At 33.4% G+C, this 14,069-nt stretch overlaps 2 protein-coding genes across 2 annotated transcripts; both read left to right on the forward strand.

Moving 5' to 3' along the window:
- The first annotated feature begins 3,920 nt into the window (after positions 1-3,920).
- On the forward strand, positions 3,921-6,504 carry LOC11424547 (DNA-directed RNA polymerase I subunit RPA12). The gene is made up of 5 exons (XM_024780034.2): positions 3,921-4,207; positions 5,073-5,113; positions 5,795-5,854; positions 5,940-5,996; positions 6,089-6,504. Exons 1-5 carry the CDS (start codon positions 4,093-4,095, stop codon positions 6,161-6,163), a joined length of 348 nt encoding a protein of 115 aa, XP_024635802.1. The 5' UTR covers positions 3,921-4,092; the 3' UTR covers positions 6,164-6,504.
- A 6,133-nt stretch (positions 6,505-12,637) lies between these two features.
- On the forward strand, positions 12,638-13,910 carry LOC11420917 (uncharacterized). The gene is made up of 2 exons (XM_003603056.1): positions 12,638-12,659; positions 13,318-13,910. The coding sequence occupies exons 1-2, from the start codon at positions 12,638-12,640 to the stop codon at positions 13,908-13,910; spliced, it is 615 nt and encodes a 204-aa protein (XP_003603104.1).
- The last annotated feature ends 159 nt before the right edge of the window (positions 13,911-14,069 follow it).

A 14,069-nucleotide genomic window follows, 5' to 3' on the forward strand; every position in this document is an offset into this window, starting at 1 on the left:
AAGATCTACATCGTTTCGTCGTTTGTTACTTCTCTGGTGCTTGTTCTTGCTTTCAAAACTTAGATCCTTATGGATCTAGATTTTGTGTTTACGGTTATGGTTTTCTTTGTGATTCTGGAAAATTTAGATCTGTTTATTCACGTGATTTTTGCAGGTTTAAACTATGATATTATTTTTTTGAAGAGAAATTCTGAGTTTTACCTGAATTTTTATGGAGATTCTGTTGAGTTTCTTCGGAAACACTTGGATTTGGCTTTCTGTGTTGTTGATTCGGTTGCTGGACCGGAAATAAACCGGTGATTTCACTGGTTCTGCTTCTTCATCTTCTTCGCCGGTTTCAATCTTGCTTCTTTTCCTCTTCTGATCTTCTCTGTGATCAACGCTTGAGCTTGCTTCAATGCGAGCTCGCGTTTGGAATTGCAGAGAAAACGATCAATTCAATGATGAAGATTCCACAGAATCTCTGAGAATTGATCCAAAAATTGTTGATTCTGATGAACTTTTGAGTTTCTGGAAACGGTTAGGGTTTTGCGTTCTTGGTGTTCTTGAGAAATTCTGAGATTTTTCTGTTTTGATTCAATTGCTGAGAGAGAGAAATGGATTTGGTGTTTATGAGTTGGCGTGTGATCAATGGATTGAAATCTGACTCAATGTATTTATAGCTGACATGTGTACACTTGAGCCAATAGAATTGTGACATCTGGACCCTAGCTAAAAAAAACGCAAGTTTGACACTTTGAGCCCTTTTCTGCAAAATTGAAAAATTATAGGACTAAAATGAAAAAATAAAAAGGACTAAAAAAGCAAATAGAAAGAATTCTGGACTGAAATGCAAATTGGAAAGTATCTGGACCAAAATGCAAAATAAAAATAAAATTGAAATAAAATTGGTAATCTGACAAAACGTAAAGCGAAACAAAAACTAAAATTGACAAAACGGACTAAAACGAACCAATGGCTTAAATGAGGTACTTCAAAGTAACCTCTCTATGCCAAAATTTTGTGTGAAATGACCAAAATGCCCCTAGGGCTAAAAATGACCTAAACAGATTCAAATTGACTTGACACTGACTCAGATGCAAGTTTGAAATGAATTTAACAAGGTTTACTGATGAAATGTTAAAAAACAATCTGAAAAGACTCAGAGACAGTCACAAGGATGAAAATGGGTCCCACTGCAGGAAATGACCAAAATACCCTTCTGTACGACTTTCTGCAAATTTTGAAATAAACTGTAGAAAAAGCAATGTAATGATTCAGAGACACTTTTGAATGACTTACAAGACAAGTAAAGACATTTCGAAAGGTTTTATGCAAGAAAAACATAGGTAAAATTGTGATTGAAAATACTGCGAGGTAGAGACAATTTGAACTGTGCAGTTGAAATTTGATAATTGACAAAGTTTGAAATGAAATTGGGCCCAGTATTTTTAGGTCCAAAAACAGGGTATAACAATATATTAAATATAAATTTTTCTAAAACTCAAAATTTCAAGATTATATTAATGAAAATTTGGACCTAATAATAAAATTTTAAGTTACTTTTTTGCGGAGGAACTTTGTATAATATTCTAAGTAAGTATGTGAAAAATATGTTACAAATTTAAAAGTTTAAGCACAATTAAGCAAATTTTAATTTTACAAGGACCAAAAGGATGTGTTGGCCCCTATTAAATTGAAATTTGTTTAATTATACTTAAACTTTTATATTTTTAAATGATTTAAGAATATTATAATAATCTCTTTTATAAAAAATTAGAATTTTTTAACATGTAATGAATTAAATATAATTTTTTTAAAACGCCAAAAATTCAAGATAAAACTAACGAAAATTTGGATCTAAAAATAAAATTTTGAGCTAATTTATTGTGGCGGAACCTTTTATAATGTTTTAAACAAGTATGTAAAAAATTATTAAAAAATTTAAAATTTTAAGCATAATTAAACAAATTTTAATTTAACAGGGACTAAAAACACTAACGGAAAATTTTGTATGGACTAAAAAGTGTGATTTATTTTTATAGGGGCTAAAAATAAAACTGCAGATATTTATAGGGACCAAAAACTTAATTAACCCTAAAATAAATATAATTTAATAGTTAAATATTTTTAAATTTTACTAACAATAAATACCAAAATTATAAGTTTTGTTTTAAAAAACTATGAGTGGTCCAAAAAAAATATTATGAGTGGTAACAACATATGCTATTTATTATACATTTTTTTAAGCAAGTTTAGAATGTGGACAAAGCCTCCACTCTCACTTCGGCAGCGGCAAGACTCCATCTCTATGCACTCAGTGGAAGAGCAATGTAGAGTGGAAAACCACGGGCCACAGCCTCCTCTTTATTACTTCTTAGGACAATAGTCACTTTAGTCCTTGAATGTGTAATGAGAAGTCACAATAATTCTTCAACGTAGAGAGGGAAAAACCACGGGCCACAACATCCTCTTTATTACTTTTTAGGATAATAGTTACTTTAGTCCCTTGAATGTGTAATGAGAAGTCACAATAATTCTTCAATGTATCAAAATTTCAAAATAGTCTCCAATTATGTACTATATTAATCGTTATAGTCTCCGTCGCTAAAATAATCTCTCAATAACTCTTTTCATATAGGGATTGAAATGACAAGTAAGTATTTGTAAGGACTGATATGATAATAAGTAAATATATTGAATGATTGATATGATAATATTAATGAAGCATTTTAATATCGGAAACTATTTTGACTAACAAAGTGTACGATCAATGACTATTTTGAAATTTCAATTGCGGCGACTACTCGTTACATATTCCGGACCAAAATGACTATTACCTCATCATTTTTTCTGTAATTTGAAAATTACTACAATGCCCTTTAATTTAGATGAAAAATCCAGGATTATTTATCCAAATGGACTTGCAGCCGCAACAACGCGATTACGCCGTGCCAATTTGCGATATCCAGTCCCTTTCATTCAAGTCCTGATCTCTGCCACTGCTTGTTTGTAAGTTCATTTCCAGACTCTGGTCTCCCCACTAGTACAAAAATCACTTTTTAACTCAGGGATATTAAATAGGATGCTATCCACATGATTTAAAAGCTCAAACCGGTGATAAGGCTTTAACAAATAAATTTTTTAAATTGGTCCACCTGACTTAAAAAAGGTTTTTAATAAATTAAAAGCTGTTACTAAACTCTACGGTATCTTCCATCACATAACGCATTAACGCGAAGATCCCTTCTCTTCATTGTTGGTAAACCTTCACTGCCGTCGCAGCTACGCTGAGCCTTGCCGCGACCACCACCTACAACCTCCCTGCTTCAACCTTCTCTGGTTTTTCTATTCTCATCTCCACGCAATTTGTAGATGTCAGATCTAGGGTTTGCGATTCGAACGTAGAAGAATCGTTATCTCGCAGATCTACACAAATTTTTCAACATTAGTGAGTAAATTTTCTCTTCCTCTTCTTATTTGATTTCATGAATTTGATTAGGATTTCCTTCTAGTGATTCTAGCGTTCTGTAACCTCTGTTGTGGATTTTGAGATTTTGGCAACATGCAATTCATGGCTTCAGAAAGAGAATATCAATAAGTTCATATTATAGACTCTGGTTTACATTCATTTATTTGGTTTGTTGCTGGTTGAACACAAATTGTTTGATAAATTTTGATTTATTGCTCGTTGAACACAAACTGTTTGATAAATGTTCTTGTAAGTGATTATTTGTTGATAAATCTATTTAGTGTTATTTTATATGAATTGGGTAAGGGTATGACTTCAAGATGGCATTTACCTCGTGAGTTTGTCGCAAAGTTACAATGTGTTAGTCATGTTTGGTAAATTTGAGAAACTTTTCATTCATGTTGATTTTCATGATTTTTCCTCAGGAAAGTTGCTGGTATAATGCTCAATCTATGAATTATCCTCTGACCCTCTCCCCTTCAATTTTTGAATCTTCCCCCGTCTGATGTGCTGGTTTGATTTCTGATTTTAGGGTTTTTATTTTGAGACCGGTTTTCTTCCCCTTTTTGCAGTAGCTTCAGCTCTCTACACTCACTTCATACTTCAACCAACAATATACTTTGTTACCTCAAACAGTGCCAATGTATTCACGTGGTCGCGATTTTTTGTTCTGTCACTTGTGTGGGACAATGCTCACAGTTCCCTCAACTGATTATGCACTGTGCCCCTTGTGCAAAACCAAGTGTAACATAAAAGGTACACCCTTTTTTTATTCCTGTTCAAAATAATCTATCATTGTGTTTGTTTTTTCTTTGATTTGATTATTACATGCTTCTATCTTATCACGATCATTGCTTAAATGGTTTACTAATTAGGGAATAGTGAGTCAAAATTTCGATTGGTACTTATACAACTTAAGTGAAAGTGTGAAAGGAAAATTTGGTGTGTAGGTGATCAAATAACTAATGGAAATGAAACAAAACACTGTTCTGATTTTGAAAAAGCAAGGTGCAAAAATCGTTTAGGCTACATAATATAGAGGAACAATGCCAACTACACACATATATGGAAATAACATTAGGTGACAGCTCTGATGGTGAAAGGGTGCAGACACATTTAATATGCTGGGACGCGAGTTTGTACCCGCAATTCCCCCCTTCTCAGCACTCAGTGTGTGTGAGTTTGGCCGCTAGGCTCTCTAGAACAAAAAATAACACATTAGGTGACTTTTTAGTTTGCGAAGGGCTATTTGATTTGTCTTGATTTGATATATTGATGGAGGAGTCTTCATGATTCTATAAGGTACTTACTTTTTAACATAACGTGTGCCCCTGTTAAGTTGTAATAAATGTCTCATCTTGTTAATGCTTATGCTTTCACAAAGTATCTGTGTGATGTTTTTATGCGTATGATATACATCAAATCTAATTTTATGTATTTATCTATCTACTGCTAGATACTCCTTAGGTGTAGTGGTACACGTCTGTTAGACTGTTACTGTCCTTGCATATTTAGATATAATTTGCTGTGAATAAGTTCATATTGTGCTCAAGTGAACTAATATATTGTGTGTTTAGGAGTCCCATTATGCGTCCTAACTGAATGTCCTTGTAATTTTCAGATATTAAAGGAAAGGAAATAAGTTACACAATTTCTGCTGAGGTATGCTATATTTTTTTTATTGATAAGCTTAACCATGTTATTTCCATCTCCTAACATATGATATGATTATATCACTATGTCATGTCGCTTAGGCTTATAGTTCTTATGGTTGAATGACTTGGTGTTTAGGTATAGGGTCTACTGATATGTGCATTGGGAAAACGATGCTTCAAAAACGCAGACAACATAATCATCAATATATTGATGAGTGATGAATGAAAATAGTCGTGAAAAATTTCTCCAAACTCCTTTCTTCTAATTTTGGCTTCCTTCTCTATTTTTTGGAGACTAGCCCTTCTTGAACAAAGTCACAATACCCCTCGTATCATATATCATCTATGTTCAATGCCGGTGTATTTAGATGAAATTGATTATATCCACCTCCACTATGACCTAGGCACATATAATTTACAGATCTACGATAAACTGTATTTTTTGGTACATGCAACTAAATGATACCTTGATTTGCTTTGTCTTGGACTCTTGGTGGGATATATGGTGAAAAGATCTCTGTTTTAGAAGTATGAGTAAATAATTAAGCTTTTTGAAATATCAACCTAGGTTGAAGATTTGATATCAATATAGAAAAAATTGTGATGTGATTTTAAGCGCATACACATTCACATACTAATATGTTATTGATTATTGGCAAATTATCCTTGTCTACTCTCTGGTTGGCAGGATATCAGAAGAGAACTTGGAATTGATTTAATTGAAGAACAGAAGGTGCAATTGTCTAAGGTAATGCATCCTGCAATATATATATATTTAATGGCATGATGTTTAAGCGGATGTTTACATGTTCTAATGTTATGTTTCTTTACAGGTCAACAAAACATGTGAAAAATGTGGTCATGGCGAAGCTGCCTTTTATACCAGACAGGTATTACTAGGCTTCACAATGAAGCTTTGCCAATTTAACTTGAAGCTTATTTGGTACTCAAAATTTATGTATCTATATCTTCCTAATTTTAGATGAGATCGGCGGATGAAGGGCAAACTACTTTCTACACATGCACCCGGTGTGGTCATCAGTTTCAGGAGAATTAAGTTTGAACCGTGTATGAACAGATTGTCTACACTCTTTACTTTCTTTTTTGTCCCCTTGGCTGAAATATGCTCCCATTTTCTACATTAATTTGGAGAGAGCTTTGTCTGTGCAAGTAGAAGTTTTGATCCTATGTAGCTTGTGCAATGCCTGAAAATTTATACTGAAATCAAACATAGAAAAGTTGTTATTTTGGTGTTAAATATTAAGTACCTTGTGGCAGTTGGCTCTTTGTTAGTGTGCTAATTTATCTACAACTCTGCGTGTTGATGACTTGATGTTACTAATACTACTTGGTACTTGGTCCCTTTTTTTGGTGAATAGTACTTGGTTCCTTTAATCATATGTTAGTGTTCTGCTGAATTTATTTTCTCTGATATCATTCTACTTTGACTGTCATAATTGCTTTTCTGTTTTTTGCGGTTCTTAGATTATTTTTGCAAATAGTACTTGATTCAAGATATGGTTGATTCAAGATTGTTGTCTGTCTTTATCTAAAAACAGTCTGTTCGTCCCGCACTTTAATTTAAAAGGTGCACTTAGTTTTTTTGAGGAATTAAAAGGTGCACTTAGTGAAATTTGGTTTAGAAAGGACTGACCCAAAATAGAGTCATAATTTTTTGTTTTTTTTTTTACTTGTTAATTTTATGTTGAAATGAGCAACTTATTCAATTAAGCTTTATCAATGAAGATTATTTGTCTCACGAAGAAGGGATTTTTAGTGCAGTTTAGTTGACTAAACTACATGCCTAATCGATGTAACAATTAAGCAATCAACTTTGACGTGATTAATTGATATAGGGGTCTTTAGCCGTGATCTCCACAAGCTACAATGTGTAACATCCACTTTGAGTATGTTTGATATCATGGTAGGTATGTGAGAATCATATAGATTCACCGTGATTTTGCAGAAGTTACAAAGTATAGCTTTTGAATAATCATAATGGACATGCATACCATGGTATCATAGATTTTTACCGTAGTTTTCTACCTTGATTTTAAGGAACATACATACCTGAGATACTATAGACTATGTCCGTAGTTTTCTACCTTGATTTTAAGGAAGACGGATGAACAACCAAACATATGTGTACTAATCGATTAAGTACCATATTTTTGCTTAATTGACAAATTCTAAAGAATATTGAACCTTCAAACATAATCGTATGCATAGATCATATATAGTAAATACATATAAATACAATTCACATTGGTAGGCACAAAAGTTAGGATGTTTAACGTTTTTGTTTGCCAAATTTTACCGGTGACCCATCTATTGAATTTATTTGAAGGATAGACATTCGATTTACACTGCTATGTGAGCTTATTGGTCATTTAAGTTGGATTCAAATAACCAATAAGTCTCTCATTTGGCCTGAGGAGTTGAGTTTAAATTACACTTTTTTGAGTTGAAATTATATATGCATAAACGCTTATCATGATAAGGTGTTCATAATCTGCTTATCTAAACAGAGCTTTTAATGAGGAGTTAGTAAAGATCCATGCAATAGACTTGTAAAATTCTTAAATAGATAGATTATTGGATTGGATCCCTTTGAATTAGTGTTTTTATATTCGCTGAGATGTTGGTGTTGATGTCCATCTTTCAGTCGCAACAAGCTTTTGTTAAGAGCTTCTAAACTTGAACAATATGAATCAGTATAAATGTAGTGGACTGTTAGAGCAGAGATAAAAAAGAGATGATGAAATAATTGATTTGTATTTATGGAATAGTACCAAAGAAAGATAACAACCAAAGCAAAGCTCCTCAGTGAGTGAGTCACTGCCTAACCAAAAGGTGATAAGAAAATGATTGCATGTCTAATAATTCCCCTTACACTCCTATTTATTGGGGACATATCCTAACTAACTCTGTCAGCTAAGCAGTCACACATTTTGTACGTTCTCTTTCTTTTGCTTCCTTACATAAACTCTCCATTTTTTGGCCTTAGTGTCATTCTTGCCCACTAACACATTTCTCTCTTTTAAGTTGGGCTCAGCCCTCTGCCTATCATCACCTCCACCATCATAAACAGTCTTGTCCTCAAGGCTCAGATCAGGGAATTGACTTTTCAACAACAATTCCTCTTCCCAAGTCGCATCTCCATTATCCATCCCTTCCCATTGAACTAACCATTCTCTTTTATGTTGTCCCCCATCAAACTTATCTCCAAACTAGAAGGTAACTCCGTCAAATGGGTATAATTGCCCAATGCCTTCTTTAATTGAGAAACATGAAAGGTAGGGTGAATTATGGACTCTGCATGAAGTTGTAACTTATAAGCAACCTGCCCTATTTTTTTGATCACTTGGTAAGGTCCAAAGAACCTTGGAGCCAGCTTCTGATGAATCCGTTGAACCATAGATTGTTGCCTATTATGAGTTTAAGGAAAATCCAGTCTCCTAATTCAAATTGCACTTCCTTGCGCTTCTTATCAGCCTGATACTTCATTTGCTCCTGACCTCGTTGCAGATTGTACTTCAATTGTCGCAAAGCTTCATCCCTATCACGCAGCTCTTGAGCCACTGTTTCAACCCGTGTTTCCCCTTCCACGAAATGCATCAACACTGGTGGTTTTCTGCCATCAAATTCTGCAACATAATCCTCCACAGATCCAGTTTGTGTTAATTCTTTGAATTCCTCAAACGGATTCTCCAAACGACCACCACCAAAACGGGCCATCATCGCTTCTGACAAATTCTCCCAAGTGTGGTTCTCCGTCGAATCTCGCCATAAATTGAACCAGTGAATCGTAGGACCATCCATACTCAGCTTTGCTAGTTGAATTTGCACTTCCTCATAGATGTTTTGGACCTCAAAGTAAGTCTCAACACGAGTTATCCAAGCTACAGGATCATCGCCGGTGAGCGACGGCAACTCCACCTTCTTCGTAGAGAGTCGAAACTCGTCGAGGGAAGAATGAGCCGATACACCAATATTCTGGGAAGCTTCCTTTGACACAACAGTTGACGCAACAGCACGCTTAATCTCAGCAATTAAGGCATCCTTCAACCCATCAAGGTTGGATTCTAAGCGATCTAAACGGTGTTCTACGTCAGTCATTCTATCAGTCATTTTTGGGGGCATGAAAAGGGTAGGTCGGGCCAATTGTTAGAGAAGAGATAAAAAAAGATAAAAAGAGATGATGAAATGATTGATTTGTATTTATGGAATAGTACCAAAGAAAGATAACAACCAGAGCAAAGCTCCTCAGTGAGTGAGTCACTGCCTAACCAAAAGGTGATAAGAAAATGATTGCATGTCTAATAATTCCCCTTACAATCCTATTTATTGGGAAAATATCCTAACCAACTCGGCTAGTTAAGCAGTCGCACATTTTGTACGTTCTCTTTCTTTTGCTTACTTACATAAACTCTCCATTTTTTGGCCTTAGTATCATTCTTGCCCACTAACACATTTCCCTCTTCTAAGTTGGGCTCAGCCCTCTGCCTATCATGGACCAAGTTTTTGAAGGTGAGAAAAACATAAGAAGGGAGGTTGAATTGTGTTAGCTTTTTCTCCTAAGCTGAAAACACTGATCAGAAGCAGATAGAGTTCTACTTCTGAAGTGATGTTTAGAACTAGATGCAGCGGATAAAACAGATATATATATATATATATATATATATATATATATATATATAGAGAGAGAGAGAAGAAAATCACAAAGCAATTTATACAGGTTCCTTCCACAAACCGGAAGTCAGTCCTGTCCCCCTTGCACTTCCAAGGAGAGTTCACTATGTAATATCTGATTACAATTGCTCACTGCTAAAACTAGCAAGAGACTTCAAATTGCTCAAGCACAACTGCAAGATACTTCATATGCTTCTGAACACAATCAAAAGACTTCTAATGCTCAAGCACAACTGCGAGAGACTTCTTAATTCAAACAGAATTACAAGAAAAATATTTGAGGTTGAACACTTGATATACAATCAGTGGTGTTCACAATACAAATCAGATACAGACTCTTAAGACTCTAGAATTTCTAAGATATGAAAGTTGATAAGAAATTCTAAGTGAACTTTTGAATGCATAACAATTTCAACAGAGTTTTGGCACTTTCTAAATTGTTGTTGAGTCCCTGCCAATCTCTAAGTCTTCACTTCTTTATATAGAGATGTGAAAGAGACGTTGTGAATTGCTAGCTCATTCAAAATAAAGTCGTTTGAAGCTTTGATCAATCACCAATGATTTTTTGCCTGATATGGTCATTGTCCTATGAAGAATCAATTTCAAATGCATTCCCATTGTGAATGAACATCGTTGCAGGCTGAACTGTTTTTCTTGTCTTGTAGCAAAGACAAAAACAGAGTAGTGGAGGTAGTGGTTGTACACTTCGTACAATTGTACTTTGTCAACGCTCTTTGAAGAACAAGCATCCAATGCCTTCAAATCATTTCAAACTAGCCGTTGCTTCACTTTTCCAGTCTTCTGCAATGCTTTAGACGAGATTAAATCCATTGAACAACCTTTGAAGTTTTATGTTGCATCTCCTGATGAACTGCAGCTTCTGGTGATTTTCAGCTTCTGATGAAGTTCAGCTTCTGATGACGTCACCACTTCAAGAGCACCTTGTCTTCAGGAGCACTTTGTCTTCAGGAGCAGTTTTCTTCAGACGCTTTAAGCTTCCTTTTTGTTGATTCATTTGCTCTCTATTGTTCTTCCAATACCTTTTTAAGATGTCAAATTTTGTCTATGGTTCTGTACACTTGAACAAATATTAGCATATCCAATTGACAATTTTTAATATCTTGTTATCATTAAAACTCTCAAAGGTAAAACACATTTTATTCCAACAGTTTTTTTTTTATAAAAAAAGTCTTCGTTAACGGCTTGAAACTTGAACAATATGAATTTAGAATTAGACAAGTCTTTATTTGTTTTCAGCTTTTCAATAGCATGCTTTTTCGGATTTTAAACTTCTTGGTATATACATATCTTATCGTCCATCTTGCGTCAACACGGCCATTAGCAATGAGTTTAATGATCTAGAACAGCAAAGGATTTCTGTCCAAGGGCAAAGGAAGAATTGACTGAGAAATGAGCAAGAAAAGCTGAGAACACGGTAAACGCATTGCAACACTTGAATATAAGATTGTAGAACTTCCACTTACATGTAGTGTTATTTATTAATTATATTCTCTTTCATATTTTGGCCTCAATCATGTTAGTGTTTCTTCTCACTTACATAGTAAACTTACATCTTTATAAACTTATGAAAGTCTTAGGTTTTTGCATTTCTTCTACAAATTGGAGCATAAATCATAACTGCATCCTTTTGTTGATTTCATCACTCTCTATCCTCTCATTTTATTTCCTCATCCTGTATTCTGTATCTAATTTTTTCTGTTTTAAAAAGACACAAAATGTCTGCTCCTTAACCTTTTAATTGCAGATATTGTAGAAAAGAGTGTAAATGCGGTTTGAATATGATACCTTATAGATCATTGTCTTAGAATTTGAATTCAGTCATGGGGATGTAACAATGCCTCGAGGGGAAGTTTTGTCACGTTGTGGTACTTGATTCTAAAGATCAGTCTCTCCAATCTCGGTTCACACCCAAAAAATTATATAAATGTTAATATTTTTTAACATCACGTGTTAATCAAACTTAAAAATAAAAATAAAAGAAATCTTAGTTTTTTTTTTTAGGGAAAATCGTAGGAGTTATATATTTTATTGGAATATTTTTGTTGATTATTTGTCAAAAAAATATAGTGAATATTGCTTATAATTCTATCAAATCTTGTAAAAAAAAATAGTGAATATTACTTATAATTGTATCAAATTTGAAGTGAAAAAAATAATTATAAATATATATATTAATTGATGGCTCTAACTTTTTTTTGAGAGAATTGATGGCTCTAACTTTTTTTTGAGAGAATTGATAGCTCTATTTTTTGGGGGCAAAACTCTAATTATTGATCCATAGTGAAATAATTAATCAATTGAATATTTAATTGATATGTTCACACCCAAAAAAATTATATAAATATTAATATTTTTTAACATCTTCTACATGTTAATCAAACTTAAAAATAAAAATAAAAGAAATCATAGGGTTATTTTTTGAATGGAAATCGTAGCAGTTATATATTATATTGGAATATTCTTGTTGATTATTTGTCAACAAAATATAGTGAATATTGCTTATAATTCTATCAAATTTTAAGTGAAAAAATAATTATAAAAACATATATTAATTGATAGCTCTAACTATTTATTTTACTTTTTTAGGGCAAAACTCTAATTATTGATCCATAGTGAAATAATTAATTAATTGAATATTTAATTGATATGGCCAAATATATGAACGGATTTCAACTATTTATTTAATTGATAGGATACAATTTTCACTACATCATATACGGATATACCTATGACATAAGTATATAATCTCATATCTTGTAAAAAAAACTATAATCTCGTATCGTGAAGACCTAAAGCCGACGAGAGTTCATCGTTAGCAATGGCTCCACCTCCAGCTCCAGGTATTTCTCATAGCATATGATGTTAGTTCTTGTTTGTTGTTGGTCTGTTGTTCTTGATTATTTTCAATGCATGAAAAACGTGCATATATGTTGCATGTAATTACTAATTTAATTCAGTTTTTTGTACAAAAGCACCCTGATTAGCGTTATAAACTACATAATATTGTGCCTTGTATGTGTTTCAACGAGTATGTTTAATTGTTAGTTTTTGTTTTTGTCAAGTACTTGAAGATACAATATTTTTACAATAACATCTTCACTCAAGCCTCTCTACTTAAATGCAATACAATTTTCTAAAATTGAAAATAGGGATGGAAATATGTTAGATGGTCCGAAGAAACAAATAACTTAACATGTATTTAAGATCTAAATCGGTTAAACTAGTTTAGTAAACTTTCAAAAAAATAGACTAATTTAACGGAAACCATAAAATTTATAAGAACTTTGTGCCTTATATTATTTCATGTGGTAAAAATAGGAACCATAAATTTTAATGTTAATTTGTTTTTGACGGAATATATTTATTTTTTCCGTCAAAAAAAAAAAAAAAATGTTAGTTTTATCTTCATGCAGTGTAGATATGCATCACCTCTAAATAAATGACGTTATGCATATACCTTTTATATTTTTCATTGACGTGATCTTTTTTATTGTCTAGTACCAAAGGATAGATGCCTGCCAACTCCTATGGGTTGTCTTTGCATTCTTTTTATCATCGTCGTTGCTTTTGGCATGCTTCTATTTGCAGTTTACGACAACAGTTCACATCCTAAGCTTCCATATTTTGGAGTGGAATCAGCTTCTCTCAACTCACTTACTATGAATGGTTCTAGACTCAGTGGTGAATGGAACATTAACCTCACCTTTACAAACCCTAACAATGGCTGGAATGAAGCCTCTTACAACACTATTTGTGTTAGTATCCTTTACAACAATGAGCATAATCCAAGTCTTCTTGCCTCCACTCAGTTGGCACCTTTCTCTAAAAAAGATGATGCTACGGTCTTAAAACAAGTCCAATTTAAGATGGATCTACATGATGCAGAAATTGAACGTAGTTTCTCTTGTGGAGCAGTTAACTTTGAGATTGAGATGTCCACTTCTGTCAGATTCACGGGTGCTTTTGATTTCCGTAAGGATTATTCTTTGAAAGTTCTTTGTAACCCTCTCACCATTAAACTTTCTCCAGGATCATCAAAGTGGGCTTTAGCACAGGGTTTAACATGTCAGACTACTACTACTTCTGGATGATTGATGATGGATAGTAAGTATAAGAGAAACTTTAGTTTACGTATTTGAAATAAAATTTGGATAAATCCGTAGTTTTTTTTAAGGGATGGATCAAGTATTGATTAAATCTAACTGCTAAGCTCACGAGGACTTAGCTACGAGAGTGCTTTTATTTTTCTT

The sequence above is a fragment of the Medicago truncatula genome, chromosome 3 (genome assembly GCF_003473485.1).
Source record: "Medicago truncatula cultivar Jemalong A17 chromosome 3, MtrunA17r5.0-ANR, whole genome shotgun sequence".
NCBI lineage: Eukaryota > Viridiplantae > Streptophyta > Magnoliopsida > Fabales > Fabaceae > Medicago > Medicago truncatula.